Below are 26,628 nucleotides of genomic sequence, written 5' to 3' on the forward strand. Positions count from 1 at the left end.
ACTTGATTGAATCTCGATCTGGAAGCAAGATTCACGCCCAAAATTCTTATGTTGCTGGCGTCTACTGTTGGTTGCCTCAGTGAGCTCTAGGCTTGAATCCGCGGCTCTCATCCTTCCTTCGCCATGGGTCGCCGACGCAAGAACCGTACACATCTCAAGGGTGGCGTCGCATCGAATCCAGGGTCGGCCGAAGGCGTGCCCAAGTCGTTCGTGATCAAGCATGGCCAAGTCGGACACTCGCTCACGCAGCTCGTGCGGGACGTGCGCAAGGTCATGGAGCCAAACACGGCTAGCAGGCTAAGGGTCAGTTCTATGCGCTCAGTCTGTGCGGCTGCCTCGAACTGACTGAAGTGCAAGTGAAGGAACGTACAAGGAACAAGCTGAAGGACTTCTTGACAATGGCCCCTGCGCTGGGCGTAACTCACCTGCTTGCGTTCACGCTCACGGACGTCGCGCCGTCGATGCGCATTGTCAGGCTGTCTTCTGGTCCGACGCTCAGCTTCAGGGTGGAGAGGTACAGCTTAGCAAAGGATATCATCAACTCCTCTCGGAGGGCCCGGAGCATGAGCACGGTGGAGTACCTTAGCCCACCCTTGGTGCGTTCCTGCTTGCCATTCTTCCAGCTGTTTCTCCAGCTGAACAATGCAATTAGCTTGTACTGGCTTCCTTCCCTCCTCCCGGACCCACGACCCCACCCCACCTCACGCTCATGATGAAGACCTTCCAGTCCCTCTTTCCCCCACTCTCTCCACACACCCTCTCCCTTTCCTCCGCGCGCCGCGTGGTTCTCATTTCCTACAATGCTGAGCGCGGCACCGTCGAATTCCGTCACTACCTCATCACCGTCAAGCCATACGGGGTCTCGAAGCGCATCCGGCACATCCTCGAAGGAGCGACTACAAAAAGCACATCGCACTCACAAACGCGCACGCTTGACCTCGGAAACGAGAAGGACGTCGCGGACTTCCTGCTCAGGCGGAAAGGCGAATCTGGGCCGTCAAGTGATGGGTACGAGAGCGCTGCGTCAACGGCATCGAGCGTTGCCGGGGACGATGGGGACGCGGTTGACCTCGCCGACGATTACGTGGGGAGGAATAACAAGAAGGGACAGAAGAGGGCGGTCAAATTGGACGAAATTGGACCGAGGATGGAGCTTAGGCTGATCAAGGTCGCTGAAGGTGTGCCCGGGAAGGAGGGCGGCGTACTTTATCACGAGTTCGGTGTGTTCGGACCTTTCGCGTATGTCGGAGTTCACTCTGACGGCTTGTTACAGTCAAGAAGACGAAGGCCGAGATCAAGGCTCAGAAGGCGGAGCATGCAGCAAAAGAGAAGCTGCGGAAGGAGAGGAGAAAAGAGCAGGAGAAGAATGTGCAGAGGAAGAAGGCAGCAGAAAATGCGAAGAAAGGGAAGGGCAAGGCGGATGAAGGTGACGACGACGACGACGAGGTGGAGGAGGATGGGCAGGATGATTCTGAGATGGAAGAGGACTATGATGGCGAAAATGATGGCGATGAAGGGGCATGGGATGACGAGGAGGTCAGCGAGGTGGAAGACTCTGCCGACGAAGGGAGCGAGGATGAAAGCGAAGAAGAGGAGGTACGCCCTCCGCCAAAAAAGCTGAAGACCCGTAGCAAACGGTGATGGTACATGTATCTCCTTGCCTGCCCCTTGTTTGTTGTCTTCATCGTTTCTGCATACTTCCGACGCAGTTGAAGTGGGCAGCATTAGTTTTGTTGTACAGTAAAGCATATGGTAGGTGGTATGGAACGTCTGCGCTCTATGATCGCGAGGGCGCACTCTCCTGCGCTGAAGATTGCCCCCAGAAACGGCCGAATGCCTGCCGCCAAAATCGTTCCGTCCGCATCCGAACGCCCTCCCAGCCATCGAGCGCAGGCCGGACGTCAAGGTAGAAGTATATATTCTGCGAGGCTGGGCCTCCGGCATGCCCGGTGTAGAAGTCGATGACATACCGCATGCGTGTCCCGCAGCGGTCGACAACCCAGTCGTGACGGTCGAACGGTGGCGAAAACCTAACGCAAGAAATGAGCCGGACGCGATTGGCCGAGGATGTGACGACGTACCCAAGCAGTGAGTACCACCGCGCCCTCGGGGTCAAGTCGTTCGGCCTGCCCTTGAAGCTAACGAGCTTCACCCCACCGCACTTGTCTCCCCCCTGCGCCGTCTCCCACTTCATGATCTCCATCCACGCGCGTTCGTTCACGGCATTGTGGATAGGCACCACAACTTTCATGTCCACCTCCTGCGGGTTGTGGTTCTTGCGCGCCATGGCAGCGAAGAACTGCGCCTGTGAAGGATACACCCAATTGCTCCCATCTAGCCTTGGTATGGACGACGTCTCGCGGTCAAGCGGAAGGTTGGTCGGAGGAAGGGGTGTATCGGGAAGCTCTGCCGCCCCGTGTCCATCTTGTGACTGTCGGCCAAGGACAGAGGACCATGACGAGCGTTGCGTATGGTCTACGGGACACTTGTCTGCCGACGCGGAGGAGGACGAGGACGCGAGGGCGCGGTGGTCGACGGGACACTTGTCTGCAGAGCTCGACATGGCGAAGGCTTTTGGCAGTGGCAGAGGCCGCTGAGAGCGCCCACGCGCGAAGCGTGCCTCGCATACCACGTGGGCCGGGAACCCGGTACGCTCTCTCGCGCCGATTCCACAACGCGTCCACTGACCGACCCCGCACTTGCACAGAGATGTCCCGCGCACTCACCCACATGACCCTCCGGCTCCGGCTACTCGAGTTGCGGGCACAGACTCCAGGCCGACATAAGTACTTTGTCCTGAACCGCGACGTCCTCTCTACATCTCGCTGAACGACTTTGAACGCCTCCCGACACCCAAGCCCATTATGCCGTCTTCTCCGCCAGTCTTCTCGACCCCGCTCACGAAGCTGTTCAAGATCAACCATCCGGTCATGTTGGCTGGTACGTATCCTCAAGCCTACCATAGCTCGCGCTAGCAGAAGGTTAACCCCTTTCCGCGCAACAGGCATGAATGTCGCAGCAGGTCCGCGACTGGCTGCAGCTGTAACGAATGCTGGTACGGGTTACCTTGAATAGCTCCTTTGCGACGCGTGCACTCACATGGACCTCAGGCGGAATTGGCGTCATTGGAGGTGTCCGCCAGAGCCCGAAGATGCTCCAGGACAACATCGACGAGCTCAAGAGCCACCTCGAGGACCCCAACGCACCGTTCGGTGTCGACCTGCTCATCCCCCAAGTCGGCGGGAATGCTCGGAAGACTAATGTAAGTCTCTGTTGATGCTCGCGCTGTTGTGCAGCTCACCCACGCTTGCGTAGTATGACTATTCCAAGGGCCAGCTTCCGCAGCTCACGGAAGTCATCGTGAAGAGCTGCGCGAAGCTTTTTGTTTGCGCTGTCGGCGTCCCACCCAAAGAGATGGTCGAGCGGCTCCATGCTGCTGGTATCGTTGTCATGAAGTCAGTGGCTCTCGCATAGTCACTTCTCTGAGGCTTACTGCATCTTCATAGCATGATTGGCCACCCCAAGCATGTCGCGAAAGCACTGGCACAGGGTATGCAACATTCAGTCGTATTGCTATACGTCCTTTCCAGACTGACATCTATCCTCACTCAAAGGCGTTGACATCATCTGCGCGCAGGGCGGAGAGGGCGGTGGCCACACTGGCGAGACGCCCTTCTCGATCCTCATCCCCGCCGTCGTCGACCTCTGCAAAGACGCCAGAAGCCCTCTCACTGGCCAGCCGGTCATCGTCGTTGCAGCCGGCGGTATCGCCGACGGGCGCGGGCTCGCTGCGGCATTGTCATACGGCGCTGCCGGTGTGTGGGTTGGTACTCGGTTCGTCGCGAGCGTGGAGGCTGGTGCGCCGAAGGTCCACAAGGACCTTGTCCTCAGCGCAGGGTATGACGATGTCACACGTACCATAATCTACTCCGGACGTCCTATGCATGTGCGGAGGACGCCGTATGTTGCGAGCTGGTGGGTGCATGCTCTCAGTCCATCATGAATGCTCGCTGACTTCGCCTCTCGTGCTTCCAGGGATGGTAGGCAGCAGGAGATCGCAGAGCTCACCGCGCAGGGAAGGATTCCGCACGAGGTCGAGCTCGAGAAGCACCCCGAGAAGTCCATGGAAGGCCGCATGTGTGCGTTGCTCATCTCCATACCTAATGGCCGTCAATCCTGACTGTTTCCGTAGGGCTTATGGGCAAGGTTGCTGGATCTATCAAGGAAGTCCGGCCTGCAAGGGAGATGTAAGTGTGCCCAGATCATCTAATGGCTCCATTCGTACTAACCTTGTGTGCAGTGTAGACGAGCTTGTGAACACGGCTGCCGCCAGCCTCCAGAGTGCTACGAACCTCCTGGTGGCGTCCAAGGCGAAGTTGTGATTGAAGTCGACAATGTCCCTGTCGACTCATGTATATGTGTTGTACGATTTCGCACTGTGTTCACCCTGTATGGTTGGATATACATTGTCAGTCTTCTCCCATCAGTTCTGCCAACTCTCGCTCTTCGTCCTCGTCCAATGCATCCGTAGACGCAGGTGCATTTGCCGGCTTGGCTTCCTCCGCTGGGGCCTTCTTTGGTGGCGGGGGATGTATCAGCTCTGTGTGATCCATAGTCACATTCAATCGTCCCCAGAGAGTCATCGTCCGACTTACCACTTAGCTTCCATCTCCTAAGAGTGCCATCCAGGCTAGCACTCACGATCCACGGTTCCACACGAATCTTCCCCGGCTCGCCCTCGACTTGCGACTTGCGTATCCACAACCGCAGAGCCGTCACGTCGTGCCAGTGCGCGTCGGTCTCTGCGATGAGCTCAGGCTCTTCTGGGGACGAGACATCGTACACGCGGATCACGTCCCCAGAGCCGGTCAGCAGGTACGGTTCGGCGAGAGGGGTGAGGGAGAGCGGGAGGATGGTTCGGACTGCTGTTGGGTGCTCGATGGGTGGGATTGGTCTTGCATTTGGGAGTGGTGCGGGCGAGGGGTGAGGAATGATATGTACTGTTTCGTCGGTCGAAGCTGCAATCCGATGAGTTGTGAGAGACACAGATAAAAGGAGAAGGGCACACCGGTGTAGAGATGGCCATTGCCGTGGATCATATCGTTCACTCTGGTGCGATGGTGCTTCAGCTCGCCCGCGAGCGTGCTCTGCCACCGGGGAGGCGTTCCGGTGTCTTTGACGATATCCCAGATCTTGATGATACCCATCGTGTCTGCGGTGTACAGCACTGCGGACGTTTCGGACACAACTCGAGCATCGAGGGACTCGACAGGTCGTGTGTGGTCGGTGAGGGAACCGACCGATGTGAGTGGTTTCCCTTCCGCCGCATTAGAGAGATCCCTGTCTCGTTCGTCAGTGACGATCAGGGCCAACCACAAGCTACACAGAACAAACCATAGTCGAACGACCTGGTCGGAACCACTGGACACGAGCAATTGGAGTGATGGTATGACATGCAGTGCCTTCACGAAGTCCGAATGTGCATCGGTGGAGGATACGAGCTCCTTGGTCTGTGACAACGGTAGTGAGATGGTGAGATATGATGGAAGAGGTCAAAAAGTAATAACCTTGACATCCCACACTTTAATCGTCTAAATTAATACGGTCAGGTAAAAGTCGACGAAAACAAAAAGAAGCGACCCTACTTTGTCCCATGAACCGGTTACGAGCAGGTCGCCCTTCCCGGAGCCGGGCACACGGTCGACGAAAGCGAGCGATGTGACGGGCGCAGTGTGTCCCTTGAACAATTGAAGCGTCTTCCCGGTCTGTCTGCCGCAGTGAGCTCCTCGCAACCCGCAACGATCACCGGTAACGCGGCGACCCACCTCCAGGTCGAGCTTTCTGATCACAGTCGTGTTTTCCGTGATCCAAGCGACGTTCTCGCGCACTTGGAGCGCCAATGCTTTCCCGGTGATCTCGATGGGCGAGCCAAGGTCTTTTATCCGCTCTGCCTTGTTCTTGCGGGACTTTGAATGGGTGCGTGCGTGCTAGAGTCAGACGCTGACGGGGGGACGATGATGGCATGTCGTACGTGTTCGAGCTTGAGCTCTGCCTCGGAGCGAAGGAGGTTGGACTTGTCCGCGGGCTGCATGGCAGTCTTACTGACAGATGGTAACGCCGAAGCAAGGACCCTGGAGAAAGCCGCGGCTGTTTGCTTGTTCGAAAGCCAAATGATCGGGTTGTTGACCGACTTTTGTCGACGCGCCGCGTTAATAGAGTTGCCCATTATGGACTATCGAGATCCGGCGCCTCTGTGCCACTTTGATCGACGACTAAATGAAGAGTCGTCCCGCGCAAGCTTCACCCCCGACCACTACTTACCTCCAAGTGGCCTGCTCCCCGGCGTGCGCACAGGTATGTGCCCCATACAGTTTTGCGTCAATGCCCAACTCAGGAACCCTCGGACAGCGCAGGACAAAGGAGCGCCTTGCCGTCAGCTAAACTCAAACTGTCGAAGATCTGTTACTGTACGCGAGATAGCCGCGAACAACATCCAGGGTTGGACGACCACTCGGGCGAGCCCAATTGATTCCCTGCGCCGCGGTTGTGCGTGAGTTTCGGGTCTTCTATTACACGGATGCTTGTCCAACATTTTCGCAGACACGGCCACGACCCCACAGGCTGCCACAGCATACACCCGACGCGCTCAGACCGCCCGCCTCCTCTTCCCCCTCTACCTCTCAATACTCTCGCCGAAATTGCTCAGGACGCGACACCATGAGTGGCCGACTTGCATCTTTCCGTGGTCCGTCAACACCCTCCTCGTCACCTGTCTCTGCACGTCAGCACAATACCCCTGCCTCTCCCTCAAGACTCACCGAGCTTCCCCACCACCGGACGCTTCGAGTGCAGTTGCTTGAGCTACGAAATATTGCGTACGAATGGGATGAACGGGTATCAGGCCAGGGGCTCAAGGCTGCCTCAAGTCTCATAGATGCTCGGACAGAACTCGAGTGGGTGTGCATGCATGCCCCTTTCTCCTCGGTACTAAGGACCTTCGTCCAGTAACGAGCTCGCTCTTATACCCTATGGCAAGCAGCCAACATACCCCATTGTATACGAAAAGCTCCGCTTTATGGAGGGTTGCATTGAGGAGCTCAATGAAGTGGTCAGGCGACTGGTACGTTTGCGCCCCTACCGTTCCTTGCCCTCCGTTCATGTTTCCAATAGGATAAGTTATTCCTTAAGATGGTGAAAATCATCCGCACATTGGAGACCCTACTCAACGATGTGCACAAGACCAAGGGCTGGAAGTTTGTCGAGGAGCCTCTCTGGGTGACCTGGTCACTAGAGAAATTTGGTACGCTCTCGCACCCCAACGTCCCATACCCGGACGCTGACTTGTTCCCCAGTGACAAAGCTGCCCTACATTCTGAAGCCTTACCGACGGTCTCTGGAGATGCACCTTGACCTCGTCGAGCAACTACGCCCGCATGACGTCACCTTTGACGAGTCCAGGCACATCATTGCTATGTGGCAGGCCCAGCCGCACCTCGCGCAGGGCGGATGGGACGCTATATGGGAAGATATCTGTACCGTCGAGGTCGACCGCTGGGGTGCTGCCCGGTGACCACGAACTCGTCGGGACTCAGGTACCGCTTCATTCTATCATACCACCTAACGCGCACGCATCACTCCCCGACGTCAGCCGTACTCACTACTGTACATACTGTATGCACCACTCATCATTGCTCCCTATCAACGGACTGCTTCACGTATCGCTTGCCGGTGATATATAGCCTCCTGGCACACCGTACAATTACCGTACATAGCCCACGCTGCTAATTCGGCTTGTACATACACACTCATCGCCCACGTTACAGTATACTGTGCTGTCGAAATTGCTCTGCCTCAGCTGTGCCTAGTACCTACCTACCTACATACCAATGTACCTTTTTTCGTACCATTCTCGGGAGGTGGCCTGGGCGACCACTGACAGGTAACGCATGGAGGCGATCAAATTTATAGTGGTGGCTTGACAATGCCCGGGCTGATTTTGTAGTACACTATCGATGAGTCCTCTGTGTTGATCGCTAGGTAGACATGAGGCGGGCTGCCAAGCTCCTTGAAAGTCGTCCGAATCCTGTGGCGTTGGTGCGCACGAGTCACGTACACGTTACGGAAGGAAGGAGGAATGCGCACCAGTCTGTCGACAGAGACTCGGACAGCGAGCACGGCACGACGCACAGCAGATCGTCCTGTATTGACCGCATTCAGTAGGAGCAGGAGCATATCGTCGGGAGGCAAACTGACCATCTGCGGTCGTCGGCCGCGCATACCGCATCTCGAGCACCCCGGAAGCTCAACCAGCTCGAGGTCGGTCCATTGTTGAGCTGCACAAACGTACTTCAGCCGTGTAGGATCGGTCGCATGGCTTCAGATGCTCGCACCTAGCCTCAGATCGTTGTACGTCTGGAACAACGATCCCGCCGCTTTCGGATATTTTGAGAGGTAAGGCGAGAGCGCCTCGTACTGTAGAGCTCAAAATCAACTTCTTGCAACACAACAAGGCACGGTCAATCACTTACGGATGGATGCTTGTCCATCCGCAAACGCAAGGGTGGCCGCACAGGTCAAGCTGGCAAGGCGAGCTCGCAAACTGACTCCGCTCCGAGAAAGCCGGTAGCATTCTGTCCCAATTAGGCAGGTGCTGTATTCTTTCCAAGCGGCAATCCCAGGACACTCCAGAGCATAACACGTTACATGTAAGTTGGTCATGGTCATAAGTGCAGATACAACAACCAGCACGAAACATAGCAGAGCAGATCACAGGAACATTCAGCACTCATTCCTCATCGTCCGATATCTGGATCTCATCCTCGTTGGCTTGCGCCGCGGGGGCAGCCTCCAGCGGCTCCTGCTGCCTGACGTTCGTACTCGACTTGGCCGACACGAACGCTGGGGCCTTTCCGCCTCCGCCAACGGCAGCCTGCCTCTCTGCCGCGGCCATAGCATCTACTGGCGCTGCTTCCGCCTCGGTCTCCAACCCACTCTCCTTGGCGGCCATCTGCGCGGCGAGATACGACGCCTCGGTGTTGAACTGCGCCTGCACGCTGCGCTTTATGCGAAGCATCTCGCGGAATGTGTCCTCGGACCCAGTCTCGATCTCGAAGTTGTTCCACTCCTGCCAGAACTTGGGGTGCACCCGTGGATCGCAGAATTGCGACGCGTGTGCATAGATCGCGCGTGCACGGTCGATCTCGCCGAGCTTACGCTCCATCGCGGCGAAGCGCAGGCACATCTCGGCGGTCTGGCGGTCGGGAAGAACCTCGAGAGCGTGCTCGTAGATCGGACGCGTTGCTGGGAGACCGTAGTTCGAGGTGGCCTTTGCGATGTAGATCGTAAAGAGCTAATGTGGAGGAAGTCAGAGATGAATTTCGGGGTGATTGATGGACTTTACGTACTTCGAACTTGTCCTCGTCTGCGACGGCGTTAGTCGCCCGGTCGTAGATCGCCATCGCCCGTTTGGCCAGGCCATGCTCCTCTTCGAAAGTCGCGTACATCATGTAGATAGGCTTACATGACTTTGGCGGACACTTCTCCAGCGCTTGCTCAAAGAGGTCCCGTGTACGCTCGATCTTCGTTCCTCCCTGAAAAATGTGTCGGGAATACATATCGAAGCCCAAACCAGAATACTCACATAGCGCTTTACGAACTTAGCGAGGTAGATGTTCCAGATCTCGAAAGAAACCGGGAAGGTGAAGAGTTCCGTGCCACGCTCGTAGACCTTGAAACTCTCCTCGTAGTACTTGTTCTCCTCCAAAAAGGCGGCATAATTGACGATGATCTGGGCGTTCGCGATGCGGAGGTCCAGGATCTTGTCGTAGACGGTCTTCGTGGATTCGACCGTGCCCAGGGACTCCTCGAGATCGACGTAGAAGGACCAGAGCTTGAGCGATTTAAACAACCGGGCTTGCGCAGAGAGGGTCTAGAGAAACAGTCAGAAGTGGTGATCGCGCCATGCGACGTTGTACATACGTGGTCAAAGTAGTTAATTTTGGTGTTCTTTGGTATTACCGCAGCCCGCTGCATCACTCGGATGGCCTCGTCATAGTTTCTGCAATCACGATGATCAGTCAAATGCAACGGTGAAAACACTATAAACATACTCCTGACGAATCTCCATCTCAGCCCATTCACACCACACCTCGGCGAGCTCGTCGACAGTCTTGAAGTTGACCTTGGTGGCCTTGTCGAGAATTTTGCGAGCACTGTCCAAGTCACGTTCCGCTTCACCTGTAGTCCCGCCCTCCTCGTAAAACTTGGCGAAGTTTATGTACAGACGGTGGAAGTTGGCGGTGGCTCGACGAGGGTTGATAGTCGCAAGAGCCTTGTCATACGTCTCCGCGACCTATATGAATGGTACGCCGGTGAGCGAAACACTTGAAATCGACAACAATCCATTACGTACCTTTTCGTCGTTGTCTCCCCAAAGGGCAACCCGTTTCTCCCACTCCTGCACATCGTTGGGATTCCTGCGGAGGAGTACGTCGTTGACCAGGAATGGCCGACGGTCCATGAGTTCTTCGAACTCCTTCATCTTCGTGTCCAGCTCCTGTTCCGTCTCCTTCACGTCCTCCTCGTCCTCATCTTCGTCGGGGTTCGCGAGACTCTCCATCAAGGCGCTGATCAAGCTCTCTGAGAACTCCGCGTATGCATCGAAGATCTGCGTGAAGTCGCGGATGGTGAGGACTGACGCAAGACCGCGCTCAAAAGTATGCTTCGCGCGGTCAAACTCGCCGCGTTTGATCCAATAGGTCGCGAGACCAGTCCAGAGACGACCTGCCTGGTCCTTGTAGACCTCTAGACCGTCTTTGTGCACGATGTTCTCGACGTTGAGCTTTCGAGGGCTACGCGCGTCCTCGTCCTCATCGTAAGGTGCAAGCAGCTTGCCATCAGAGCCAACAGACACCGCCGGACCAGCGAAGCGTATGAGCTTGCCGTCCACGGAGGCGGATTCTGGTGGTTGCTGTGACGTTGCATGTTGCACCTCTGCCTCGTCCGCGATCTTCTTGTTGGAGTCGATGGTGTCAGGAACATCCAACCCAACTTCTTCTGCGTGCTCCTCGACGACGTCAAGGAACTCGCCCAGGAGCTGGTATGGACTCTTTCCTTCAGGGCTAGTGTACTCTCCTCGCGCTGCTCTACGAGCAAGTGATAGCAGCAGCTTAGCCGCCTCGAGTGGTCGGGGATCAGGGTTGTTTTCTGAAAGCAGAAGGGCGGTATAACGTTCCGTGACGCTAGGATCCACAACAAGGTAACGCCGGTATACGGCGACAGTTGTCGCGCCACCCTTGGATTCCGCCCACAGAAGGTAGCGTGCCCATATCCTTGCGTGAAGTGATGGAGGCAAGGTTCGCAACGCACGATCAAAGGTTCGGCGTGCATGCGTATGAGAGACTTGTGGTGGACAGAACGGATGATTGAATATGGACAGGTAGAGTAGCCACACGCGCGGCATCTACCAAGTCGTCAGTACGCCCATATAAATGGTGTGAGCACAGACGAGCGCACCCTTGGTATCCACATGAGACAACGCTCGAAGGTGGCAATGAGCAACCTCCATTCCTCCCAACCTACAATGCCATCAACACCGCCTTCCCACTGCTCGAGGTCCTCCTGCTCATCCTCCAGAGCTTCGCGCATCTCAGGGAACTTCTTCCGGCCGCCGGCTTTCCTCTTCACTACAAGCTTGCCTAAAACGAAGGACATCCGCGTCTGAAGGTAGGACTTCCACAGCTTGAAAGAGGCGGGGAACTGCATGAGGGCGGCCTCGTAGAGATATACTTGTCGTTGCAAGGACTTGCGAGCGGCAGAGGAGGAAAGAGGACCGAGAAGAGCAGCAACCTCTGGCGGGAAGTCTGAAACACTCTCTGTCTTCTGGAGCGCAGCAGAGTTCTCCTTGACATTCTGTATAGCAGTCCACCAATGCCTGAATGAAAACGGGTTTCGCAGAAGATCTTCCTCGCGGTGAAGGTCCTGAGTGGATACAAGGTCTGGATGTGTTGTGGGCGTCGGCGTTGGGAAAGTGAGGGGGAAGACGGACGTCAGAGACTCCAGCGTCGACTGTTGGGAGGTCGCGGGCATTTTTGGCGCAGACGTCGAGGAAGGTAGTGACGTCGAGGTCGAGGCGAAGGGCGGTTGTGAACAACAGCGAACACTAGTCCACTGGTCAGACGCGCGAACGGGGTTCTCCACGTGCCACAAGCGCGATCACAGGCCGCGTCGCCGGCGTCTGCCAGACCTCAGTTGCGGTTATCTCTCGACCACCACGAACCATGGTAATGCAGCTCCAGGATATCTCCATTCTTTCCACTGAAAACGTTTCAGCACGGTGTTAAACGTGTCAGATACTCGCGCGAGGCTCTCGCGGCGCAGAAAGAACGCGAACTAGCGAAGTTAAAGGAGTTTCAAGGTTTGACCGCGGAGGTCCTCGACAGAGTAGGTTCGACCGTGGAGGTACTTCACTGCCATGCCTATATGACCCTCCGATGCATAGAAGAAGAGGAAGGACCACGGAAGAGAGTCCTTTGACCTCACTACCCGACTCCTCCATGTGAACCCCGAATTCTACACCATCTGGAACTACAGAAGACTTATCCTCCTCGACGGGGTATTCCCAACAAGGTATGCGTGATTAGTCGTGCGGGGAAACTCCATACATTGTTCTGATGTGTTCCTCCAGTACCCCGACACAAACTAACGAAATCCTCTCGGACGACCTCTCTCTAACCACTACGCTCCTGAAACAACATCCAAAGGTGTACTGGATTTGGAACCACCGGCAGTGGTGCTTGAGACAGGTACCAGATGGACCTACCGACACTGATCCCAATGGATGGCGTCAGTCGTATTGGAACAAGGAGCTCTTCGTCGTGGAGAAGATGCTGGAAGTCGATCCGCGAAATTGTAAGTACTGAAGCGCTTCCGAGTTCTGGTAACGGTCTCATTTTTTGTGCAGTCCACGCTTGGAACTATCGCCGTCACGTGCTAGATAACATGCCCGTGAAGCGCACTGAACTCTCTGAGCTCGCGTACACCAAACGGAAGATCGAGGCAAATTTCTCCAACTTCAGTGCGTGGCACCAACGGTCGAAAGTATTGACGTCACTATGGTCGGCTGGGAAGCTGGACAAACCCAAGAGCATTGAAGAAGGTGAGGTGATTTCGTACGCGTTCAGAGGAAGTCTGCTGATCTCGCTCAGAGCTGGATTTGGTCAAGAATGCGATGTATACCGACCCGGGGGATCAGAGCGTCTGGATATATCATCGCTGGCTGATCAGTCTAGGTGAGCTAGAATGTGTATGTCGAGGGATACCGGTGGCAGCTGTTGACTGAGTACATATAGGTGATAGCAAGAACGTGGTTGACAGGGAGATTCTATCGATCGATGAACTTCTCGACGAGCAACCGGATAGTAAATGTGAGTCGGTGTTTCAATTGCATCGTGCCCTATCTGACACAGGGGGAGGGTGCATGGAGTCTCTCGTATTCTACAAGCGACTGCTGCTCCGCAAGTACAGCGAATCACTGACGGACGAGGAGAGGTGGAAGCTGGGGAGCGATTGCGAGGGCTTGCTCGCCAAGCTGCAGCGCGTTGATCCCGACAGAAAGCAGCGCTACATTGACCTATGTAAGTCGTATCTTGCATTCTTGACCGCTCGTTGATAACAGTTGCTCCAGCCGGACACAGTGTATAATATGGTTATGTCACGCGAAAGCTACACTTCATGAGATCCACCTTCTTCGCTGTCGAAGAACCTCATGACTTGGTGATATAGGGAGCCGAACACACCAGGGATAACTCTGACGCAGCTTATCGATTCACATCGTACACATACATGCATGATTACAGCTTATTCGTACAGCCTATGTGGCATGTTTGCCCCTCTTGCATTGGCGGCAAGGCGAAGATTGAATGATCATAGGCGAGACGCAGGGATAGGGAAGTGTGGGAGGGTGTTCAGCATTTGCACTCGCCAGGCTTGCAGCCGCAGCTATGAAAGGTGGTGAGTAAGTTCTGCTCTGCGACTCAAGTCTGAGTACGCTCACGTCGCGCCGCAGTTGCAGGTGCTGGAGCCGCAAGCAGCGTTCTTGGTAACGTCGGTGGTCTGCCAAGGTGCCCCTCAGTACAAGGCATCCCCAGAAAACAGCCGCTGTGTACTCACGGCGTACATGGTGAGACTGTGGAGTGGAAGATACAGCTGAAAGTTGAAGGTGGTGGTGGTGTGGAATACTGAGGAGACTTGGAGGCAGCCCCGCCTTATATGTCCCCATGGGCGCCGTCCACGTGTGTGCCTCCTGGTGCCCGTCTCTCCCGAATAGGCAACCAAGTAGGTTTGCGCGACTTTCTGGACACCAATGGCACACGTTGATCACAGCCCCAGAGCACATGCCCCACGCCCGCGTCGGCTTGGGGTTCTCGCCGCATCAGTTTGCCGTAAGCACAAGGATGCTTAGTATACCCACAAGGCGTAGATTGGGGTCCACATAACCCCTCAGCGCACTGTGGCGTCGATAGGTCCTATCTTTCCATGGGGCCGGAAGGACTCAGCCCTCTCATTCAGTCCAAACTCTCACTTCCAGCGGGGAAGTCAAGGCCGTCTAAGGTTCCTTCGGGTGATGGAGGGGCCACGCCCTTCCACTGTTCTCTCTTATCTGCCTACATCAGCTGAATGCACGCACTGTTAAAATGGACACGGAATTCCGAATACTTTCCCCCGCAGCTCCGCACACAACGCGAGCATCGGTCTCCTGGGATACCCGGCTTATCGTGAGCCATCGCACTTCACCGTGAAGATGTCGTACCGTCGGCGAAGGGGAAATGTATCGCCGCACCGTGGCTAGGCTCTCTAATGTTGCTAACGCATTTGGCACCGCTCATGAGCATTGGGCGATCGTCAGCCCATTCTTCGAGGACTGCCAATGGAGTACTAGTGTCTGAAGTGCGTGTTATCCCCACTTCTGTCCCTCAAGCCACTGTGATGTCATCCCCAGAGCGCGAATGGTCCAAAACTCTGCTATGGCCAGATGCAACCGGCATGAGACGCGGTCTATTCAGTCCCAAGGGCCTAGCATAGCTTGAACGGACGTCATGACGTGCACGGGACTTTGAGGTTCGCATCCCGGACCTTGCCAGTCTATAGATATACTCCCATCAATGTCTTCCGTACACTGGGAGCCGCTACGGGCTTCTAGTGTGCGAGCCAGCTGAGGTTGAGAAGAGAATAGGATTTGAATTGCTGCGGATACACGTGGAGTAGCACGACAGTACAGATTTTCAACAATGGTGTAAGTAGTAAGCCAGTGAGCCAGCGCGATGCAGTATTTTCCAAGAATCATAAGCTCGTAACGGGGTCATGTGAGGGCATGAGGAAGGCGTTCAACGGGACAACATGCGCGACAACAGGAAAGGAAGGCGTGGGTCATGGTGGGGTACAACCCCGTATGCGTGTAAGAGGAAATTATAATGTATTTTCATGCACTGCAAGATGACGACGAGAGGGAATGCCAGAAAAACCGAGAGGACGAACATACAGGAGATCGCAAGCATACGAAAATCCGGAGCATACTCATATCGGCTTGCGGTTGAGGATGTCCTGGATGTCGCTGATCGCGCGTGTTGCCTCGATCGGCGGGCCAGGGAGGATAGCGAGTCGCTGCTTGGTCGTGTTCAGCATCTGCTGGACGTTGGGCATGACGCGAGCGACATAAGGGGAGATTAGAGGGTCCTGAACACGATATGTGAGTAGGGTTTCCGCACAATCAGCGGATCATCACGTACAGTGGTGTTGAGCGCAGTTGCTGCCCGCTGCAGCCACCACATGGAGAGCTTGAAGGACTCGTCGACCGGCGACGTCTCGCCGATGATAGTCGAAAGCTAACCATACCTGTCAGTCAGTCTCTCACATAGCTATGAACAGATATCCACATACCCGATGCACCAGCGTCAGCATAACAGCTTGGGATAATGGAGTGGGAGCATTCAAGGGCATAACGATCTCCGGATTGGAGCGCGAGAGCAGCTCACGGAGTTGTCGTATATCCTGAGAGCCCAGGACAGCGAGGTATGCGTCGTCCCATTCCTCTGATTGCCCTGAGGCGGGAGGGGTTGCACGCGGCAGTGCCTGCTGCTGAGGAATCGGAGGGGGAGCGGTGGGGTGGGAGGCCTGCGGCGCCGCGATGTTCGGACCGAACCATGGGCCATGCATGGCAGGGGCTTGTTGCGGCTGAGGAGGAGGTTGCTGGAAGGAGGCGTGAGGTTGGTATCCGGAGGGCTGGTTCAGAGGTGCCATGTTGGGCTGGCGTGCGAGCAACTGGGACAGTTGCTGAGACGGCACTAGACCAGCGCTGGACGGTCCAGGGGAGCTGCGGTTCTGCATATGACCGAAGCTGGATGGAGAAGGGTGGTTCATGAGGTACTTAATTTGATCGGAGAGCACGCGGACTGATTGCTCGAGATCGCGGATGACCGACTGTGAAGGACTTAACAAGAGTCTATAGGTGACAGGTCCCAACGTGTTACGTACCTCCTGTCCGCGAAGGGCGTCGCTCTGCCAAGCGAGCACCTCCTTCTTGAGATTGAGGATCTCCGAACGAATCTCACGAGAGAGCTCTTGGTGCATGGCGGAGGAGGGGATCAGGTTCTTGGAGATGGACTCCTTCACCTGCCTCTCGATAACGGGAGTAACGCTCGTGGAGAATGCACGCGCAATCTGGTTCGCCATCTCGGGCCTGATGAGGACACGTTCGATCTCGTTGGGCAAGTTCTACAAGGAGCAATATCGATGAGGACCGGAGCAGATAGCGAGCACAGTACCATACGCACCACCTTCATCGCTTCGCTGACGCCCTTGGCGATCTGGTTGCTGAGCGCCGCCTTCACCTCCTGCTTGGTGATGTTCTCGAGCGACGGCAACACCGAGTTCTGGACCTCGGCCTTGACAGCCATCTCGACGACGCGTGTCGTATTCTTCGTTAACTCCGTAGAGATCAGCTTCAATATCTTCTCCTGGCGGACGAAGTCGGCAGCCTGCTCGCTTTGACGAACCTCCTCGAGGCGTTGGTCTAAGGGATCGAATATGGTCAGTCCTCCTACCTAAGCCACTCAGATCGGAGACAACTTACGCTGCTTATCGAGCTCCTTCGTGATAAGACGACCGAGACGGGTGTGAAGGCTCTCCTCGGACTTCTTGATCTCCTTCGTAAGAGCCGCACTGAGCTCACCATCAGAGTTGATGTCAGGCTTCCTGTTGGCATTCTCGCGCTCGGAGTCCTTGTTGTTCTCCTTCCAGCCGACGTTCTTGCCCTTCGCATTCTTCCCCCTGGGCTCACGACGACCGCCGTCTTGATTGGACGGCTCGGCCTCGACCTCCTCCGATGGGGGAGTCTTCGCCCTGGGAAGGGGAACGTTGACCGGAGATGCACCGACCGCAGGCTGATTGTACGGATGACTAGCGGGTATGGGCTGCTGCTGGCGTTGTGGGGGGAGCTGGGGAGCATGGTAAGACGGGAAGCGTGCCTGAGCACTGTTGAAGGCGGTGTTGTACCACTCCTTTCTAATCAGCACCTGGTCGACGCCAGTCGAGTGCACGGAGAACGCAACCAAGGCAAGCTCGCCCGGGGGCACCTTGGCGGCGACGCATGCAGCATGAGCCTCGTCACCGTGCGGGTCAGCGTCAGCGGTCAAAATCACGAAGTGGATGGTCGGCTTGGGGCCGCTGAACTCGACGACCTGGTCGAAGTATGGTCCACGACTAGCGTCATCGCCACCGGGGGAAGGAGCACCAACGTCGAAGTTGAGCTTGAACGCGATCATACTCTCACGCCTATTGTTGGCGATCCAGAGGGTCTGGATGCGTCTGTCGTAGTTCGCGTGGCCGAACATGTGCGGGTCTTCCTGGTCGCCGCGAACAAACTTGATGGTCGACAGCACCTGGCGGCCCATGACGGGCAAAAGCTGGAAGATCGTGCCATTCTTGCGGCCGACGATGACACCGCCGTCAACGAAGGTGAGGGAAGACGGTCGCTCGTCACCACGGATCTTGTGCGACCAGAAGGGCAACTTGTCGCGGATGTTCCACATCGTGAGGGAAGAATCCTCCGAGATCGTCGCGAGCGCCTGCCGAGGAACATCGTAGTCGAAAGCAATGATGGGCTTGAAACATATTTCAGTCAAGGGAGCTTTTGGACGACTAGGAAATACTCACCGAAGGAACAGAGAAAATCTGGCCTACTCGATGCAGCTCACTCTGCGAGATGGGCTCGCCCCCGAAGGCATGCGCGGCATCCGCAATGTTGAGGAGGTAGACATTCGTTTCGGACGCAACTGCGACGAGATCGGGCTGCTGGGGGTGCCACTTGACGGCATGAAGCGGGTCCATGTCGTTCTGAGGATACACGCAGAGCATCACCTGCCCGCTGTTCTCGCATCGTTAGTGGCGAATCACATAAGAATAAGCGCATACACTCACGGAACGTCGTCTGTGATGACCTCCGGAAGTTCCCAGACCACGAAGCCACCATCGGAGGTCACTCCGGCCAAGCGATTGCCGTGCACGGACATGTCGCTCACGGCCGTCGTAGGCGGGAACAGCGGTGGCAGCGTGAGCAGTGTCCTGTCGCCGCTGGAACGCGAGATGACGCGAACACGACCTGCAAGCAGACGGGTCAGAGTGCATCCTGATTGCGGATAAAGGGGAAGATATACCCTTGGTCATCGCGTACGCGACCCATTGCGTGGCTCCAATAGTCGTTCCAGGCAAGAACGTTGAGTCGACCTTGACGAGCGCGATAGCCGTAGACTTCACAGCGTCTTGAGGGGCCTGGATCTCGTCCAGCGGTTGAGACACGTCGAAAATAACGGTCTGGCTTTGAACACTTCCAGTAGGACATATCAGTCTATGTAGGCAACCGTAAAGCAAGGGTAGCACTCACGTCGGGCTCGCGTTCTTGCCCTTCGGACCGCTACGCTTAGCTTCATAACCGCCACGCTGAGGAAGAGGAGAGCTCTCTTTGTCGCGGTGATAATTGTTGCCGAACGGACCTTGAGGCGCACCAGGCGGTCCGATAGGAGAGTCTGCCGCACGTCGCTGCTGACGTGCAGGTTGACTCGCCTGCTTGGGTGGAGACGCACGTGGAGAACCCGTCGGATGCACAGGCTGTGGCGGAAGTGGACGAGTACCTCGCGCTTGGACCGGCTCCTGCTGAGGGTGTTCCTCCATCTGGTACGGCTCGTAAGGAGCGACAGGCGGTTGGGTCGGTTGCGGCTGGGGAGCCTGTCCCCGGGTGAGTTGGTCCATGAGATTCTCGACGGACTTGCGCTTCGGGTCAACGGCCACAGGGTTCCAAGAAGAGGGTTCTTCTGAAGGTTGCGCAGGCGGGGGAGGCTTCCTCTTCGCGCCGGTGTTCGTGTTGTTAAGGGCATCAAATGGAGAAACAAAGTCAAACATGGAACGGCGAGCAGGAGAGGGCGCGCGCTGCTGAGAGTCCTGTGGAGCGAGTGAGCCAACGGAACCTTCGCGCTCGTGAGGGTAGACCTCCGGCGGAAGGCTGTACTCGTCATGGTGCGGCTGCTCGGGGACAGGCGGATACGGCTGGGGACCCAAGGGCGGAAGTGACATGGGTGGTTGTTGAGGCTCAGACTGAGGAGAGAAGCTTGGTGCGCTATGCCTAGTGCAATAGTATCAGAACCAGATGCGCATCGGTGCTGCGACATAAAGGCGCAAAGCCTCGCATATCGCGCATGCACGAACAAAAGACTCACCCAGACATCAACTGCTCCAACAACAGCTTTCCCTGCGACTCACTGGTCGACATTCCTGGTCTCGGAGCGGACCCCGGAGGCGTGGGGACCTGCTGAGGCTGCACGGGACCGACAGGCGGAATGGGCTGAGGGTTGGAAGATGGGGACGCGACGGCGCCGAGAAGAGAGAGAAGAGCGTTTTGTCGCTCCGTGGACTGGTTGCTGGGACCAGACACGTTAGAAGAAACAGAGCCAGCGTGCCCGGACGCTGGAGTCGCGGGTCCTGAGTGCGGTTGCTCCTGAGGACCATGATAGATACTTGGGCCCGTGATGCTCGGCTGCGGGCTTGCATGGGAGGCAGAAGGGGCGTTCAAACCGTGGAAGAGGGAGTCGAGTTGGGACTGCGCGGTGCTGGAGACAGGCTCGCGTTGTGACGGGACTGGAGAGACATGGGGCTCGTTGGACTGAGCGGGGAGGACCTGGCTGAATGCACCAGAGGCGGGAGGCGGGGTGGAGGGCCCTCGCGAAAAGACGTTATCTCTGGAGGCGATGGGATCCATTGGTTTGCCAGCGATCGCAATGTCCTGTGGCCTGCTGCCCGGGAGAGGAGGGTGTGAAGGGGAGAGATAGAGGGGAACGCAGACGATGAGCGCGATCCTTGTGCACTATACCACACCCATCCTCGAGGTAAACACGCGTCCTCGGCTAACTCCGCACAAGTGCTTCCACCCAATCCCTGCGGCCCGTCCTCCTCCCTCCCGCATTGTGGGACCATGCTCCGACCCCGAACTATCACCATCGCATGATACCGTCTGTGCCGTGATACAGACCAGACACAAACACCGCGCTAGACAATAGCGTGGCCCGGGGCAGGCAAACACGAGCTGTACAAGTACAAACAATTCCAGGGTGTATCTGCCTCCCCGAAAATGCCCCATCTTTATACCCAAATCCTCGAGCTCCATATTCCCTGACTTTCCACGTCTTCCAACAGTCCCGAAGCCTGGATGTCATGGGGAATGGTGGTGAGTACAATCACCCGCCATTCGAGCTTGACGCGCGTACCCGCGTCGCATGAGTTCGGACAACTCCCGATAGCTCACTAACCACCTCGTTCGCGTGTCTCGTATGCAGTGTACCACCCAGCCCTGCTCCTATTTCAACATTCAAAACTCGAAGAATTGGCTCGTAGCAGCTGTAATCCTACATCATGCTCATACAAATACAGGTGTGCCGGCATGGCCGGTGCTGTCATCACGCCGCTGCGTTCTTTGCTGCAGCCTCCGCGTTCTTCCTGAACGTCTCATCGGACTGCTTCTGAGGAACCAGTATGATATCGCGCTTCAATAGCTTGAACGAGCTGCCTCTTGGGAAGCCGCGCTTGCGCGCCTCGGCCTCGTCATTGACGTCCTCGAGTTTCTATGGGCGAGAACACAGTCAGACGAATTCCCCACACACGCACTTCCTATCAAACTTACCACCACGAGGGACTTCTTGACGCCGAACACCGCATCACTCTCCAGAAACCCGTCGCCTTCCGGATACCACGCTGTGGTCAGTTTCCGGAACCCAGGCGCCTCGATCATCATGTGCAGATGGTTCGGACGCATGTTGTGCCTCCCGATCCCAAGCAAAAGCTCCCCAACTGGGCCCTAATAAGGTGACGTCAATGTACCCGGAGCATACTCTGCGCAGCTAGAGGATGCAGGAACGCACGTCGCCAGGGATCGGATATGCGACCGGCACCACTGCGCGGTATCCGAACCAGCCATCCTTGTCTGAACGCACGCGCCCTCTGCAGTCGGGCTTCTCGCGTGTGGCATACTGGGTATCATAGAAGCCTGTTAACAGCAAGATATGAGGCTTCCATAGGATACGTGAAGATGAAACTACGGATCTCATGAAACGGTGATTGCTGAACACGTCCAACGCTGATCTCACGAACCACTTACCGTCGGCATCGGTCTCCCACGTCTCGATCACGGCGTTGGATATCGGAGTCCCATCCGTGCTCAGGACACGGCCCTCAACGTACATGTAATCGCCCTTGCCCTCAGACGCGATCGAATCCCCGTTTTCAACTGTGGTATAGTCCCCAGTGAGCCCTAAGATGGACAGAATTCTGCACTGCGCACGCACCATCCGGGGCGTCTTCCGTGAAGAACGGCCCGAGTACGCTGCTCTCGGTCCCACCCTGCACAGGAGGGTTGTTGATCGCGTCCACGAGCGCGGATGCACCCAGGACGTCCGAGAGTAAGATGAATTCTTGACGGATGTCCGTGCACTTTTGCCCGACACGCGTCAGAAACTGAATCGCATCCATCCATTCTTCTGTGGTGAGACTGGGGCACGTCTCAGCTTCCACACTGACAGATAGTTTAAAGGGGCGTACCTAGTCTCATTGATGAACTGATGCAAATGGACGAGCAGGTTCTTGATGAGGAACTGCTTGCGGCTGAACGGGATCACTTCGATTGTCCTCCTGCAACCATTTCGTCGTCACGTACCTATCCTTGGCAAGTTCCGTGAGCTTCAGCACATTCGCAGTGATGACCTCGGGACTGTCAGGGTACTGCGCGTCAAGAGATGGTGCACACGTGAATGTGAGCTACATATCATCCTCTGGAAGTTTCGTACCACTCACCGGGAGCTGGAACGATGGGGGAGGAATCCCGTTGGAGACTGCTTTACCATCGCCGTGTCCTTCCATTGTGGTCAAACTCAGAGTTCACAAGTTCCTGTGCAGTTCAGCGAGAGTAGAGGGGAGATAGAACCAAGTGCTGCGTGCAGGGCGTCAGGACCAGTCTTATATCACGCGAAGTCCTTAGCACGATGCTCCGACTCCCGCGTGCCGATGGTGATGGTGAACAGCAAGGGGAGCGGCGCAAGGGGCAGGGGGCCGCGAGAAGCGTCCGTAGATGCGTCCGGGCTGGGGCACCGCAGGGCACCCTGTAGAAGGGATTCCCTGATATGGGCGGTCATGTGTGCCGTGGAAATGGCTTGACCCGAGCTGGACTGTCTCTGACAGTGGACGGTGCAGGTGTTTGCCAAAAGTGAAGACATGGAGACCACGAGGGTCGTATGGGGAAGCGCGAGTTTATCAGCAGAGGCGGAGCTGCAGTCAGCAGCCTTCTTGTGGAGGGGTAGCCGGGATCGATGAATAGCATCCTATGACCGAACGCGGCGAAGGACGGGGTCTTCGGATGGTGTGCACCGGGGATATGGATGCTATGCGAGAACGCATATGGCGGAATGGCCCGAGTACAAAGTTGCGCTCGAGTGGGCAGCTTGTACGGTCTTGACACAGATTTGATCGCCCCGGAACATTCGCAGGGAGAAGCGATAAATGTTGGCCGTAATATCAATCTGGTTTCAGCTTGCTAAGAGGACTGAGCCATAAATTTGCAAGGAAATCCTAGGATGGAAGCGGTCACCGATGGGCTGGTTGAGCTGAGGTATGCGCAGTGGATGTTGGTAGACAACGTTTAACCCGACAAACGCGACTTCGGACGCGTCGCGTTTGAGCGCTTATCTGACGCGTCGGTGGCGGCAACTGGTATGGCAGCGTATACACAATGCATATGTCGATTTATCGTATTTTGACGGCCCTACTTTGGAGACAATACGATATTGCTTGTAGCTCAAAGTCTCAGGTTCTCAGCGGCTTTGCCAGCAGCCAGCCTCTCCTGCTGGGTCCCTCGAAGCTCTCCTCATCTTGTTGTCTTTCAGCACTGTAACAATACCTCGCTTCAACGGCTTTAACAAATGACATTTGAGTGAAGCATGCTTAGCACAGGGTGGACGTCGACAACAAGGCAGGTGCAACTTGCAAGCGTTCGAACGCGTCGCGCTCTCGACGCGTCCAGGCGCCAAAACCACGTGCGCGAACATCTTGCCGCGTTTCCTCGCTGCGCCGGAGTCGGCTTGGCGCTCATAGACATCGTCTCAGCAGCAGCAACACCGCCGAGAGCTTGCTGGCCTCCTCTCCTCCTCCCGCCTGCTGTACCGCTTGTCTGCCCCGTGTCCCTCCGCCGTCCTTCTCCCACTTGAACCTCCACACGTCTTCAATAACTCCTGATCTCGAATAGCACAATGGCTTCCAAGGGCTGGTTTAATCTGGAAGCCGCGGGCGGCGTCATTCCGGAAACGCAGTTCTTCGAGGGCGACTCCGCGTTCAAGTTCCTTGGGCTTACGCGGACGCAGCGGTTGTATGGGTTCATTGGATGGTGCGTCATTAACTCTCTTTCCTCGGGGGTGGGCGAGGTGCAGCGCCACCAAGCTTGATTGAGGAGAGCTCATATGTGCGTTGCGGTTGTCACTGTGGCAGTCTCGTTCTAGGGTTCGTCTTGAGTTTGCTCGGGAGCATCTTCTTGTTCCTTGGCTCGCTGGTCAGCTTCGCATGTGAGTACCTTGGCGGCTTGATAATGCCGTTGTCCGGTCTGAATTACGGTGTAGTCCTGTACGGCCTTGGGACTGTCATCTCGCTAATTGGAACCGGGTTCTTGATCGGGGTATGTACTGCATACTTGTATGTGCACGCATCTCGTTGCTGATGTCCTCGTCTCGACCGGCAGTTCGCAAAACAACTGAAATTGGTACGCACTCGCCTATCCGAGGAACCATTCAGGGGTGCTCACATCCGCTCGTTCAGATGTTCAAGCCCGTACGAGTGGCGGCCACCATCATCTTCCTTGGTTCAATCGCCCTCATCTTCGTCGGCGCGTTCGTCATTCGCAGCGATGTAAGTTTGCCCCATCGTCATGACCTCGCATGGACACACATCGCTGACGACACGCATCCAGGTTCTCTGCATCAGTAAGTCCCAGACCGCAGCCACTCTTCTCGACATTCCTCATCCTCCCAACAGTATTCGTGATCATCGAGTACCTCGCGTACGCGTGGTACACGCTCTCCTACATCCCCTATGCACGCTCCGCCGTCCTCCGGGTCGTCGGTCTCTCCGGCTAATGTATCAGCGCTTCTTGCTGTCTCAGTCATGGTTGCCTTGTCATGTCAGTGGACCCTTCCGGATGTATCCTTCTTATACTCTACGACTATGTAGGACTACGACGCACCTATTCAAAATGACAAGATGCCACCGGCATTTCAGTCGACGGGAAGCTTGCAATCTAACGACGACAACTCCATCCAGTTGACGGTAATGCATCCATGGCGTACAAGTACATCCTCAATATGTGCAGTGTTGTTACAGTTGCTTTCTCGTTATGCCTCAAAGATGGCTCAGACTAAAATGTACCGCCTTCGTGTTAGATAGAAGAATGACGGATCGATAGAGAAACACATACCGCGCTCACCCCCTGAAGTTGTTCTTGAGTGTCCTCAAGGCATCCATCGCCGCACCGGATTCGCCACCGCCCGTGGCTTTCCTGTAGTGCACAAGAACACAGATAACATCATCAGTTCGCATGCATCCACAAACCACAGGGAAGTTCCGCGTACTGGATGGGCGCGCTGTCCAGGCGCATGAACGGGTTCCACTCCTTCTCGTCCCCAATCGTCGTGCGCTCGTTGGGTTGGATGCCGTCCTTGATGAGCTTCTCGAGCCGTGCGAGCCCAGGGTTCTCAGGGTCGACAGACTTGGCAAACGCGAGGTTGCTCTTGGTGTACTCGTGCCCGTCGTACACGACCGTCTGCGGGGGCAGCGTCGCGAGGTAAGAGAGGGCGGCGTGCATCTCAGCCCCGGTGCCCTCGAAGAAGCGGCCGCATCCGGCGATGAAGAGAGTGTCGCCGGTGAAGACGCCGCCCGGGTGGTTCCCGCTCTTGTCCGTCACGTAGTAGCAGATGGAATCCTGGGTATGGCACGGTGTGGCCAAGCATCTAAGAAAAATGTCATGTTAGATGCAAACCGTTTCGAGCGAAGTAAGTGCATAATGGCATCTTGTGGGCTGGCAGCGGCAATGCACGGCGGTCGGTGGGAAGGGAGAAGTGTGAGACGGCGGGAATAAGCCGCATAGGCGGCGGCGGTAACACGGGACACCGCATGGACGACATACCTGACATGAATGTTGGCGACGCTGAATTCATCCTTGTCCTTGACCTGGTTGGTCAGTGCGGGTATCTTGTTGCTCCCGCCATATATAGGCGCGCCGGGATACGCGGTAGACTGCACAGGAGATGGAGTCCGCGGTCACAACATGCGCAGCATACGGCAGGGCGGAGAGTGTTACGTACGAAAGCCTGCGGGCGCGAGCAGTCGTGTCAGAATCGAACGGCACGGTAGAGGTTTGTAGGCGTAGCTGGCGCAAGGCACTCACTTGGTTTCCGCCGCTGTGATCGAAGTGATGGTGGGTCGTAATGCCAGCTACGATTTGGACACCGGCCTTCTCAGCAGCAGCCTGTACCTTGGGAACGTCGTAGGGGTCGACAGCTGCGGCCTTGTTGGTGGAGTCGTCGATGAGGAGGTACGCGTAGTTGTCGTCGCGGACAGGAACGGGCAGGACCTTCATTCTGGCGGAAGCGGTGGTCGAGAAGGACGCGTACGCTGGGCTGGTCGGTGGTCTTCTGAGACGAAGAGAGGGGGCGAGACGGGTGAACCGGGGCAAGAGCATGGTCAGTCACTAGTCAGCAAGGGCAGCGTGAGATGGGAGGACGCGCGGAGACGCGGACCGCGATGACGTCGATCGCGTGAACTCAGACTGGTCAGACTCACTGCACTGGCATCTCGCGTCCATCTGCCTGGCATCTGTCTCTCATCGCGCGGACAGCTGGCCATGGCTGGCGCTGCTTCTATCGACGCTGGGCGGGCTGGGCGATGCGTGTGGGACGGGCGGTGTGTGAATTTGAGTTCGATCAGCCTCGGGCACTGGCAGCGCGAAGCTCAGCCTGTTGCGCGCCCGCTCTCTCGTCCACAGCCACGCCTCCG

General features: G+C 56.4%; 13 protein-coding genes across 13 annotated transcripts; 6 read left to right on the plus strand and 7 right to left on the minus strand.

The window, feature by feature from the left end:
- Window positions 1–123: 123 nt before the first annotated feature.
- On the plus strand, window positions 124–1,641 carry L226DRAFT_454387 (Brix-domain-containing protein; the record flags this gene model as incomplete). The annotated part of the gene is made up of 4 exons (XM_067675179.1): window positions 124–303; window positions 363–596; window positions 653–1,220; window positions 1,274–1,641. The coding sequence occupies 4 exons, from the start codon at window positions 124–126 to the stop codon at window positions 1,639–1,641; spliced, it is 1,350 nt and encodes a 449-aa protein (XP_067540498.1).
- L226DRAFT_530123 (cytochrome C1 heme lyase) lies at window positions 1,286–2,586 on the minus strand. The gene is made up of 2 exons (XM_067679768.1): window positions 2,087–2,586; window positions 1,286–2,035 (listed from the first exon to the last, which is right to left on the minus strand). The coding sequence occupies exons 1-2, from the start codon at window positions 2,561–2,563 to the stop codon at window positions 1,778–1,780; spliced, it is 735 nt and encodes a 244-aa protein (XP_067540499.1). The 5' UTR covers window positions 2,564–2,586; the 3' UTR covers window positions 1,286–1,777.
- A 5-nt stretch (window positions 2,587–2,591) lies between these two features.
- L226DRAFT_185220 (2-nitropropane dioxygenase) lies at window positions 2,592–4,601 on the plus strand. Its single transcript, XM_067672735.1, has 10 exons — window positions 2,592–2,648; window positions 2,708–2,940; window positions 3,005–3,055; window positions 3,111–3,262; window positions 3,316–3,455; window positions 3,507–3,550; window positions 3,615–3,975; window positions 4,036–4,139; window positions 4,193–4,247; window positions 4,301–4,601. Exons 2-10 carry the CDS (start codon window positions 2,865–2,867, stop codon window positions 4,380–4,382), a joined length of 1,065 nt encoding a protein of 354 aa, XP_067540500.1. The 5' UTR covers window positions 2,592–2,648; window positions 2,708–2,864; the 3' UTR covers window positions 4,383–4,601.
- Window positions 4,129–6,183, minus strand: L226DRAFT_500177 (WD40 repeat-like protein). Its single transcript, XM_067677753.1, has 9 exons — window positions 6,032–6,183; window positions 5,826–5,966; window positions 5,646–5,765; window positions 5,568–5,591; window positions 5,395–5,510; window positions 5,069–5,340; window positions 4,656–5,018; window positions 4,290–4,600; window positions 4,129–4,234 (listed from the first exon to the last, which is right to left on the minus strand). The coding sequence occupies exons 1-8, from the start codon at window positions 6,089–6,091 to the stop codon at window positions 4,470–4,472; spliced, it is 1,227 nt and encodes a 408-aa protein (XP_067540501.1). The 5' UTR covers window positions 6,092–6,183; the 3' UTR covers window positions 4,129–4,234; window positions 4,290–4,469.
- A 245-nt stretch (window positions 6,184–6,428) lies between these two features.
- Window positions 6,429–7,870, plus strand: L226DRAFT_608911 (uncharacterized protein). Its single transcript, XM_067685986.1, has 5 exons — window positions 6,429–6,550; window positions 6,601–6,953; window positions 7,006–7,120; window positions 7,171–7,300; window positions 7,353–7,870. Exons 2-5 carry the CDS (start codon window positions 6,718–6,720, stop codon window positions 7,568–7,570), a joined length of 699 nt encoding a protein of 232 aa, XP_067540502.1. The 5' UTR covers window positions 6,429–6,550; window positions 6,601–6,717; the 3' UTR covers window positions 7,571–7,870.
- Window positions 7,729–8,546, minus strand: L226DRAFT_608912 (uncharacterized protein; the record flags this gene model as incomplete). The annotated part of the gene is made up of 5 exons (XM_067685987.1): window positions 7,729–8,083; window positions 8,143–8,198; window positions 8,254–8,333; window positions 8,391–8,472; window positions 8,529–8,546. The coding sequence occupies 5 exons, from the start codon at window positions 8,544–8,546 to the stop codon at window positions 7,963–7,965; spliced, it is 357 nt and encodes a 118-aa protein (XP_067540503.1). The 3' UTR covers window positions 7,729–7,962.
- An 86-nt stretch (window positions 8,547–8,632) lies between these two features.
- Window positions 8,633–12,150, minus strand: L226DRAFT_478455 (protein prenylyltransferase). The gene is made up of 7 exons (XM_067676795.1): window positions 11,515–12,150; window positions 10,412–11,461; window positions 10,110–10,351; window positions 9,979–10,057; window positions 9,641–9,928; window positions 9,405–9,590; window positions 8,633–9,349 (listed from the first exon to the last, which is right to left on the minus strand). Exons 1-7 carry the CDS (start codon window positions 12,085–12,087, stop codon window positions 8,786–8,788), a joined length of 2,982 nt encoding a protein of 993 aa, XP_067540504.1. The 5' UTR covers window positions 12,088–12,150; the 3' UTR covers window positions 8,633–8,785.
- Window positions 12,151–12,278: 128 nt separating this feature from the next.
- L226DRAFT_608914 (rab-protein geranylgeranyltransferase) lies at window positions 12,279–13,701 on the plus strand (the record flags this gene model as incomplete). The annotated part of the gene is made up of 9 exons (XM_067685988.1): window positions 12,279–12,323; window positions 12,379–12,441; window positions 12,500–12,627; window positions 12,686–12,909; window positions 12,962–13,156; window positions 13,206–13,289; window positions 13,350–13,424; window positions 13,473–13,634; window positions 13,685–13,701. 9 exons carry the CDS (start codon window positions 12,279–12,281, stop codon window positions 13,699–13,701), a joined length of 993 nt encoding a protein of 330 aa, XP_067540505.1.
- Window positions 13,702–15,212: 1,511 nt separating this feature from the next.
- On the minus strand, window positions 15,213–20,420 carry L226DRAFT_550158 (uncharacterized protein). The gene is made up of 11 exons (XM_067682732.1): window positions 19,767–20,420; window positions 18,938–19,672; window positions 18,711–18,880; window positions 18,475–18,655; window positions 18,211–18,421; window positions 17,129–18,158; window positions 16,830–17,068; window positions 16,531–16,770; window positions 15,937–16,476; window positions 15,786–15,881; window positions 15,213–15,732 (listed from the first exon to the last, which is right to left on the minus strand). The coding sequence occupies exons 1-11, from the start codon at window positions 20,303–20,305 to the stop codon at window positions 15,574–15,576; spliced, it is 4,140 nt and encodes a 1,379-aa protein (XP_067540506.1). The 5' UTR covers window positions 20,306–20,420; the 3' UTR covers window positions 15,213–15,573.
- Window positions 20,421–20,822: 402 nt separating this feature from the next.
- On the minus strand, window positions 20,823–22,713 carry L226DRAFT_530131 (aromatic compound dioxygenase). The gene is made up of 8 exons (XM_067679769.1): window positions 22,390–22,713; window positions 22,253–22,317; window positions 22,138–22,200; window positions 21,885–22,087; window positions 21,698–21,826; window positions 21,462–21,586; window positions 21,224–21,397; window positions 20,823–21,164 (listed from the first exon to the last, which is right to left on the minus strand). The coding sequence occupies exons 1-8, from the start codon at window positions 22,453–22,455 to the stop codon at window positions 21,000–21,002; spliced, it is 990 nt and encodes a 329-aa protein (XP_067540507.1). The 5' UTR covers window positions 22,456–22,713; the 3' UTR covers window positions 20,823–20,999.
- A 714-nt stretch (window positions 22,714–23,427) lies between these two features.
- L226DRAFT_185599 (uncharacterized protein) lies at window positions 23,428–23,882 on the plus strand. Its single transcript, XM_067672737.1, has one exon. It carries the CDS (start codon window positions 23,529–23,531, stop codon window positions 23,793–23,795), a length of 267 nt encoding a protein of 88 aa, XP_067540508.1. The 5' UTR covers window positions 23,428–23,528; the 3' UTR covers window positions 23,796–23,882.
- L226DRAFT_530133 (SFT2-domain-containing protein) lies at window positions 23,693–24,889 on the plus strand. The gene is made up of 7 exons (XM_067679770.1): window positions 23,693–23,971; window positions 24,073–24,146; window positions 24,201–24,256; window positions 24,320–24,340; window positions 24,397–24,486; window positions 24,548–24,560; window positions 24,613–24,889. Exons 1-7 carry the CDS (start codon window positions 23,838–23,840, stop codon window positions 24,711–24,713), a joined length of 489 nt encoding a protein of 162 aa, XP_067540509.1. The 5' UTR covers window positions 23,693–23,837; the 3' UTR covers window positions 24,714–24,889.
- L226DRAFT_478463 (hydroxyacylglutathione hydrolase) lies at window positions 24,661–26,486 on the minus strand. Its single transcript, XM_067676796.1, has 7 exons — window positions 26,418–26,486; window positions 26,021–26,266; window positions 25,938–25,943; window positions 25,760–25,869; window positions 25,206–25,583; window positions 25,052–25,132; window positions 24,661–24,991 (listed from the first exon to the last, which is right to left on the minus strand). The coding sequence occupies exons 1-6, from the start codon at window positions 26,457–26,459 to the stop codon at window positions 25,057–25,059; spliced, it is 858 nt and encodes a 285-aa protein (XP_067540510.1). The 5' UTR covers window positions 26,460–26,486; the 3' UTR covers window positions 24,661–24,991; window positions 25,052–25,056.
- Between the last annotated feature and the right edge of the window lie 142 nt (window positions 26,487–26,628).

This window comes from Lentinus tigrinus (assembly GCF_003813185.1).
Source record: "Lentinus tigrinus ALCF2SS1-7 unplaced genomic scaffold L226scaffold_3, whole genome shotgun sequence".
NCBI classification, from domain to species: Eukaryota; Fungi; Basidiomycota; class Agaricomycetes; order Polyporales; family Polyporaceae; genus Lentinus; species Lentinus tigrinus.

Excerpts from the sequence above, each read along its gene's own strand:
- L226DRAFT_530131 (XM_067679769.1), bottom strand. The coding sequence starts at position 22,455 with ATGGAAGGACACGGCGATGGTAAAGCAGTCTCCAACGGGATTCCTCCC. Across the intron at positions 22,088-22,137 it reads CAGTTCATCAATGAGACTAG|TCTCACCACAGAAGAATGGA; the intron begins GTACGCCCCTTT and ends GACGTGCCCCAG. Across the intron at positions 21,398-21,461 it reads CATATCCGATCCCTGGCGAC|GGCCCAGTTGGGGAGCTTTT; the intron begins GTGCGTTCCTGC and ends TCACCTTATTAG.
- L226DRAFT_608911 (XM_067685986.1), top strand. The coding sequence starts at position 6,718 with ATGAGTGGCCGACTTGCATCTTTCCGTGGTCCGTCAACACCCTCCTCG. Across the intron at positions 6,954-7,005 it reads GATGCTCGGACAGAACTCGA|TAACGAGCTCGCTCTTATAC; the intron begins GTGGGTGTGCAT and ends ACCTTCGTCCAG. Across the intron at positions 7,121-7,170 it reads ATGAAGTGGTCAGGCGACTG|GATAAGTTATTCCTTAAGAT; the intron begins GTACGTTTGCGC and ends TGTTTCCAATAG.
- L226DRAFT_185599 (XM_067672737.1), top strand. The coding sequence starts at position 23,529 with ATGCTTAGCACAGGGTGGACGTCGACAACAAGGCAGGTGCAACTTGCA.
- L226DRAFT_530133 (XM_067679770.1), top strand. The coding sequence starts at position 23,838 with ATGGCTTCCAAGGGCTGGTTTAATCTGGAAGCCGCGGGCGGCGTCATT. Across the intron at positions 24,147-24,200 it reads CTCGCTGGTCAGCTTCGCAT|TCCTGTACGGCCTTGGGACT; the intron begins GTGAGTACCTTG and ends ATTACGGTGTAG. Across the intron at positions 24,341-24,396 it reads TCGCAAAACAACTGAAATTG|ATGTTCAAGCCCGTACGAGT; the intron begins GTACGCACTCGC and ends CCGCTCGTTCAG.
- L226DRAFT_478455 (XM_067676795.1), bottom strand. The coding sequence starts at position 12,087 with ATGCCCGCGACCTCCCAACAGTCGACGCTGGAGTCTCTGACGTCCGTC. Across the intron at positions 11,462-11,514 it reads GTCTCATGTGGATACCAAGG|ATGCCGCGCGTGTGGCTACT; the intron begins GTGCGCTCGTCT and ends ACGACTTGGTAG. Across the intron at positions 10,352-10,411 it reads GGGGAGACAACGACGAAAAG|GTCGCGGAGACGTATGACAA; the intron begins GTACGTAATGGA and ends CCATTCATATAG.
- L226DRAFT_550158 (XM_067682732.1), bottom strand. The coding sequence starts at position 20,305 with ATGGATCCCATCGCCTCCAGAGATAACGTCTTTTCGCGAGGGCCCTCC. Across the intron at positions 19,673-19,766 it reads TTGGAGCAGTTGATGTCTGG|GCATAGCGCACCAAGCTTCT; the intron begins GTGAGTCTTTTG and ends CTATTGCACTAG. Across the intron at positions 16,477-16,530 it reads ACGCCCTTCGCGGACAGGAG|TCGGTCATCCGCGATCTCGA; the intron begins GTACGTAACACG and ends AGTCCTTCACAG.
- L226DRAFT_530123 (XM_067679768.1), bottom strand. The coding sequence starts at position 2,563 with ATGTCGAGCTCTGCAGACAAGTGTCCCGTCGACCACCGCGCCCTCGCG. Across the intron at positions 2,036-2,086 it reads GGGCGCGGTGGTACTCACTG|GTTAGGTTTTCGCCACCGTT; the intron begins CTTGGGTACGTC and ends CTCATTTCTTGC.
- L226DRAFT_185220 (XM_067672735.1), top strand. The coding sequence starts at position 2,865 with ATGCCGTCTTCTCCGCCAGTCTTCTCGACCCCGCTCACGAAGCTGTTC. Across the intron at positions 3,551-3,614 it reads CGCGAAAGCACTGGCACAGG|GCGTTGACATCATCTGCGCG; the intron begins GTATGCAACATT and ends CCTCACTCAAAG. Across the intron at positions 4,248-4,300 it reads GTCCGGCCTGCAAGGGAGAT|TGTAGACGAGCTTGTGAACA; the intron begins GTAAGTGTGCCC and ends CCTTGTGTGCAG.
- L226DRAFT_500177 (XM_067677753.1), bottom strand. The coding sequence starts at position 6,091 with ATGCAGCCCGCGGACAAGTCCAACCTCCTTCGCTCCGAGGCAGAGCTC. Across the intron at positions 5,019-5,068 it reads CAATGGCCATCTCTACACCG|CTTCGACCGACGAAACAGTA; the intron begins GTGTGCCCTTCT and ends ATCGGATTGCAG. Across the intron at positions 4,601-4,655 it reads TAGGAGATGGAAGCTAAGTG|AGCTGATACATCCCCCGCCA; the intron begins GTAAGTCGGACG and ends TGGATCACACAG.
- L226DRAFT_478463 (XM_067676796.1), bottom strand. The coding sequence starts at position 26,459 with ATGAGAGACAGATGCCAGGCAGATGGACGCGAGATGCCAGTG. Across the intron at positions 26,267-26,417 it reads ATGGACGCGAGATGCCAGTG|AGACCACCGACCAGCCCAGC; the intron begins CAGTGAGTCTGA and ends CTTCGTCTCAGA. Across the intron at positions 25,584-25,759 it reads GTCGCCAACATTCATGTCAG|ATGCTTGGCCACACCGTGCC; the intron begins GTATGTCGTCCA and ends CATTTTTCTTAG.